The 502-nt window shown below is 33.3% G+C and overlaps 1 protein-coding gene across 1 annotated transcript in view; it reads left to right on the plus strand.

Moving 5' to 3' along the window:
* Window positions 1-502, plus strand: part of LOC119591544 (lysosomal-trafficking regulator-like) — a gene marked incomplete in the record, with an annotated part of 91,173 nt that overhangs the window by 80,914 nt on the left and 9,757 nt on the right. The window contains 1 exon segment of the mRNA XM_037940294.1: window positions 114-254. Within this exon segment, the coding sequence (XP_037796222.1) occupies window positions 114-254 (141 nt within the window).

Here is a 502-nt window from a genome sequence, read left to right on the forward strand (position 1 = left end):
AAATAATACTGAAAGGAGACTTTACTTAATTCTTGCTCTGATTAATGGGTGTACTCATATAAAAATATTCCATATTATTTTTGTTATACATTTAATCTCTTTAATACTTCCAGTTGCTCTACAAAGTAGGAATCTTTATGCATGAACTGCGATACCAGAACGAGAACAAGTTAGATGCAGCGGCCGTCAAGTGCTGTGAAATGGTTCTCCAGATACTAGAAGACTGCACTGTGCATGTCTTACCTCCACCAGAGGTAAGTGTCTTAGGTTTCCTAAGTGTCAGCTGCATTTATTACATTTTTACGAAATATTTACCTATTAGGATTAATGGCTGATTTGATCATATTTGTGCAGATTCATTGTGTATCTGTGTAATTCAAGTGATCCTTTAAAGGGATAGTTAGTTATCCAGTTAAATTGTTGAGCTGATATTATAAAATTATACTCTTTAGGCAGTGCTTTGAAACAAAATATTTTTCAAAGGCAATTAAATGCTCTTCTA

The sequence above is a fragment of the Penaeus monodon genome, chromosome 28, assembly GCF_015228065.2.
Source record: "Penaeus monodon isolate SGIC_2016 chromosome 28, NSTDA_Pmon_1, whole genome shotgun sequence".
NCBI lineage: Eukaryota > Metazoa > Arthropoda > Malacostraca > Decapoda > Penaeidae > Penaeus > Penaeus monodon.